Source organism: Cyprinodon variegatus, unplaced genomic scaffold, assembly GCF_000732505.1.
Source record: "Cyprinodon variegatus isolate N-32 unplaced genomic scaffold, C_variegatus-1.0 Scaffold782, whole genome shotgun sequence".
Lineage (NCBI taxonomy): Eukaryota > Metazoa > Chordata > Actinopteri > Cyprinodontiformes > Cyprinodontidae > Cyprinodon > Cyprinodon variegatus.
The window spans coordinates 229,749-235,415 of NW_015151235.1; the positions used below are offsets into that span (position 1 = coordinate 229,749).

The following is a 5,667-nucleotide window of genomic DNA, read 5'->3' on the forward strand; positions in this document are numbered from 1 at the left end:
TGGTGGACACTGAAGGGGGGGTGAGACACACTTTATATTCTAATGCTACATTCACACCGGACGCAGCAGGAGCAGCAAAAGCGCGTCTGCTGCTTCCTTTTTGCTGCTTGTACCAGTTTAGTTCTGACGCGCGGCTGAAGCAGCTTTGCTGCTCTGGCTGCGCGGTGCAAAAGTGGGTCTGACGCACTTTGGGCGGAGCTACTCTATCCTTTCTTTGCCTTGCAGCTATATTGCTGTGAGCAGTGGGAATAAAGTAGTTTTATTATGTTTTTAAGTGGGAAAATCCACCTGAAAACTTAATCAGTTCATCCAGATTACCATCCTGCCCTCCAATATTATTTCTGTCGGAGCCACTCAGACCCCCACATACCAGCGGTGCGCTGACAGCAGGAATCCCATTCAACAGCAGCCTTTGGCCGGGTCACCACCTTGTGGTTCACCGCGGCGGCTGGAAGGTGGTTTTCATGTACATAATCCAAACTGCAGGCACCAGGATAATAAAGCGAACACGCGTTGTCGGCAGGTTTCAGCATTTTAAGTTAATTTAGGCATTAATAAACTGTTTCAGAGGAGTGATCACAGCGCTCTGTATCATCAGCGCTGTGTCTCTCTCCCTGCCAGCTTCCACATCAGCGTCTCTGATTGGTTGATGCGGCGCGTCGAGCAGCAAAAGTTAAATTTTTCCATCTCAAGCAGCAGCGTGTTTGCGGCGCGTCAGATGCTTAAACGCTCCCGACGCGCTGCTTCAGCTGCTCAGACACGCTGCGCCTGCTGCTCAAAACGCGCCGCGGGACCTTCTGCTGCGCCTTGACGCCCGTCAACCATTGACTTTGCACGTAAACTCGCTGCTTCTGCTGCACCTGCTGTGTGCGGTGTGAACGTAGCAAAAGTGTTTTGATGGCATTTTATCAAAAGAAAAAATGAATGCGCCCAAAATGATAGCTAACTGGGGACCAGCAGGTAGGATGGCCTTATGCAAACATATCACCAGATTGATTGACAATTAGGAGGACCACTTATTTAGAAGATCCGTCCGGAAAAAGAAAATCCTCCACTATACCTTTTAATATATTCTTACTTAAAAAATAAAACGAAAATTTTATTTTCTGACCTTTAAAAAGTCTGTTTTAAGACAGCATGATTTAATTTAGGGTTTGAAATGTGTAGAATTTGTCCTCTGATCAAAACATCGTAATCTGTAATAATCCTGTAGGGCATGCTGGCTGGTTCTAAGCTTCTGATAGAATAGGATCGAATAGGAGCTTTCTCCTCACTTAAGATAAACTGCATCTCCATTTTATTTCCCGTTTAAAAACCAAACCTTTTCTTTGAATGTGGTTTTCAGTCAGGCATTTATTTGGGCTTCGTGGGTTAAGAAATTAAACCGTTTGATTACTGTTTGAATTACAGACGCCTATGGAGACTGATTTTCATTTGAACATTGCATTGATTGTACTGACAAGAACTGCAAGTTATTGAATAATGAACATTCCAAAAGAGTAAAAAAAACAATCCACTGGACTTTGTTTCCAAGTTTCAAGACGTTTCGCTTCCCATCCAGGAAGCCTTTTCAATTAAAAAGGTCAGAAATAGCGTTGAATTCCAGGCTTTATAGATTGGACCAAAGAACCCAAACCACTCCCTAAGGGGTGGATCCGCTCGTCAGGTTAAATTTGCATGTTTCTGAGCCAAAACAAGGCTTTGTTTTGGTCCACTCTATAAAGCCTGGAACTCAACTCTGTTTCTGACATTTTGAATTGAAAAAGCTTCCTGGGTGGGAAGTGAAGGGTCTTCAGACTTGGAAACAAAGTCAGTGGAGTGCCTTATTTTTTACTTCTTTTGATAACTTTTTTGGGATGACTCTGACCTGGATGACTGAGAATCTTCACCAGCAATAATGAACATTATTTATAATTTCTCCACAGCAAAGAAAGCCACAGCAAACCTCATCTTTGAGGAGAAGAAAAGCTCCTAAGAAGAATGTCTCCATGCTATCTGAGTGTGATGCCGAAACAAAATGGGCTTTAAGTGTTAGAAAACAAACCCAAACCTACATAAAAGTTTGCGCTTTATGCTGGATGTGTTTATTTTTAATATATGTACAACATGCATTGATAAAGCTGTTTCGTATGTCTGGTTGCCTTTATTATGAATTCATTAGTGTTTGCTTCAAGAACCAAAAATAAAATGAACTTAAATCTTCTCACTCTAGCCTTTGTGTCTAAATAAAGAAAATTGATGCCCCGTCCACACGAAGTCAAACCCTGGCCTAAACGCACACATTTTTCACCAAACCAGCCTCTCATCCATACGAAGCCGGCAGACAGAGCAATATAGACGACATAGTTCAGCACCTCAATTTGACTGAACCACGAAAATGGACCCGCAGGGCAACCATGTATAAATATTAGTGCGCATGCCCAACATTTCGTTGCCTGTTTTCGCCTATTTTTGCTTTGGCACCACAGCGCCTCTTACAGGCCTGGCATACATTTTGCAGCGTTTTCATGCATTCGTGTGGTCGATCACATTTATTTTACGTCTCCGTCTTTACGACAAACAATCTGGAAAATATCAGTGTTTCGTGTTCGTTTTGACTTCGTGTGGACGGGGCCCAAGTCATCACAGAGACACCACAGTACATATTCATGATGGGTCGGTGCATTTCTCAAGCTCTAACAGCAAAACCCTGTGTTGGTGCACATATCGTTTCAAGAAGTTCCGATACAGGAGCTGTTTTGGACTGCCTGACACACTAAACTGTTTTTATAAGTCCATCTGTCAACACAACGAATCTGCAAAAAAGCCGAGCAGGACTATTCTGATCTCATTGGATTTAATGTTCTTCCTGTTCCTCTCAGTTATTCCTCAACTTATCTGAATTCAAATTGACTCTTACGGTAGTTTGCTGTTATTTGTGTACTCATCTTAAATGAATAAATCCTAGTCTCACATGCTCACATAAATTTCCATTATCTGTTCAAATTATGGATTGTCTAAAAATCTATCTGAAAATATAAAACATATATTTAATTTAAACGGAAATATGAGATAATACATCAAACCAAACAATGGTTTTAATGATGATTTTAATCTAGATCATCAAATCAGTGTCAGTTTAGTCTGTCAGAGGCTGCCTGTAGTGACTTTAAACGTCCTGCAGGTTTCAGTATTCAGTGACACAATATCAAAATCATATCAATACAGTTTGCCAATGTGAAGAAATATAGTAATACAAGCAAAACTGACACATGACCTTAGTAAGTGTAAAATAATTATACGTCCTAATTGGGATGAGGCTTAGATGGATATCGATGCTGTATACTTGAGGGACACCATGTTAGCTCATGAGGAGTCAAAGAATATGATGGTTTTTAGAAAGTGGTGTAACAACAAGATCAAGGTGCAAGCAGATCAGTTGGTCAGTCCCTCTACTGGTACACACCAGCCTGACATTTTAAGGAGCTCTAAGTACTGTAACCAAACTTCAAAGACATGACTGCACACAAGCAAACTTCACAGTTTTGTGTTTTGGATAGTGGTGCCACCAGGGGGTGCAATGACCTCGCCACCACACAGGTCAGTGTAAACTCTAGTAGCATCAGTTCAGCATTTCATCCCATTATGCAGAGCCAGAGACTTAACATAAAAAATATTCACACATAAACCAAGATATGAGTAAATGTTTACTTAACTCTTTATGATTTCTACAGACAGGTTTACCACAATAGTAGATTAAAACCCTGAAATTAATGCTTTTAGTTTCAGTTTGCCTCCCCATGAAACATTTCTGGAGGCGCCACTGGTTTTGGAGACCTTTATTTAATTTTTTGCATCTTCCAGCAGGGGCCTGTGAAACAAAGCGAGCTTAACGTAGCAAGATGACTTCGAGCCATGGGTGGCCCTAGCTCATTTGGCACTAATTGGCACTAAAAATACTTTGGAACTAGTATTAAATCAACCTGTTGCCTTTCCTGTTCATCATTCTTCTTCCATTCTTTGTCTCCCTCTCCATCCTCGCTCCTGAACTACATAACTCTGTGAGGATCATTTTCTTTGATTTCTCCAGTGCATTTAATACAATTCAGCCTGACTTTGTCAGAAACTTCAAGACTCAGGCATCATACATTCACTAGGATTAAAGACTACCTGACAAAACAGACCACAGTTTGTAAGACTTAAGGGTCAACTGTCTAATTAAGAGGTCAGTAGCACAGGCCTCGATTTAGAGCCATGCCCCGATCTATGGTCTGCAGTCAGGGGCTATTCATTATGAAGGCCCTGGGAGGATTTGATTGACATCTTAACGCAATAATTGTTTCAAAAAATGTAGCAACTACATAAACACAATGGAAGTGGTGCAGCCAAAAGAAAAAAAACGCTACGATTTATTTGGAGTAACAGTACAGTTGGATAAATGACAATTAAAGTTTATTTTGTGAATGTATGTTACTGTTCCTGATTGATTTCAGGCCTGCAGTGAAGGCCCTGACTGCCTACCTCTGGTCAAATGTAACGCAGCTGTTTAATAAACAGTGGCTCGGGGAATATTGATTAACAAAATCAGATAAACTCAAATTAAATAAAATTTTTCCCAATTAAAACAAAAAATAAACATCAGAGCCAGCGGTGCGTCACACATTTGCGGACGACACCTCTCTCATCACGCTCATCTCCATCTGGCGACCGGGTGCAGGGAGAACAATCTGGAGCTCAACGCTCTAAAAAGAGTGGAGATGGTTGTGGACTTCAGGAAGAACTCAGCCATCCCATCCAGCTATCCTCATCAACCTCTGTCTCTTTACAATTGACACTGTGGAGTCTTTCCGCTTCCTGGGAACCATCATCTCACAGGACCTAAAGTGGGAGCGGAACATTACCTACTTCACCAAGAAAGCCCAGCAGATGTATTTCCTGCGGCAGATGAAAAAAATTCAACCTTCCAAGTACAATGATGGCGGACTTCTACTCCATCATTGAGGCCATCCTCACCTCCTCCATCACCATCTAACACGCTAGTGCCACCCCAAGGACAAGAGCAGACTGCAGCGTGTCATCCAGCTACGAATGAGTAGGAGCGTCCTCCATGTTGAGTGTGACAAATCTGCTGTAAGACTCAGATACATAAACAGTATCAGAGGAACCTTGATCTCAGAATATACTTTGTATTCGTAATATTTTTGTAATATTACCAGTTTATTTTCATATGTCTTCTTGTTTCTCTTGATTTTATTCTCGTAAAGAATAAAAATAATGAAAAGAATCTGGCCTGGCCCTATTACTCCGAGACTGAAACAATTCTGAAAACTGTGACTATTCTGTAAATGTTCCCACTTAATTCTCACAATATCACGTTTTTCTCATATTACCACATTTGTCTTTTTTTTTTGTACTTTATTTTCCTAGGACTTTTCCCCCCCTGATATGTCTCTTAAATAGTCCCCCAAAAAAGTCTGTAATCTTTGTCTAGACCAGATCTTAAAAGGTTCATATTTGGCATTGTTAATGAAGACCACATGTTGAGATTTTTATATTGGTCACACAAATGTGGACCTTAAAAAGTATAAAAATAACAGAATAAGTAACAGTTTAATATATATACATATAAATATGTATTTAGATTAAGTTGTTTTCTATATATACATACATATATACATATAGATATAT

At 40.5% G+C, this 5,667-nt stretch overlaps 1 protein-coding gene across 1 annotated transcript in view; it reads left to right on the forward strand.

The window, feature by feature from the left end:
• LOC107098485 (receptor expression-enhancing protein 5-like) overlaps positions 1–2,200 on the forward strand; it is a 9,562-nt gene extending 7,362 nt beyond the window's left edge. The window contains exon 5 of the mRNA XM_015396203.1: positions 1,926–2,200. Within this exon, the coding sequence (XP_015251689.1) occupies positions 1,926–1,975 (50 nt within the window). The 3' untranslated portion in view covers positions 1,976–2,200. The remainder of the gene's footprint in view (positions 1–1,925) is intronic.
• Positions 2,201–5,667: the final 3,467 nt, after the last annotated feature.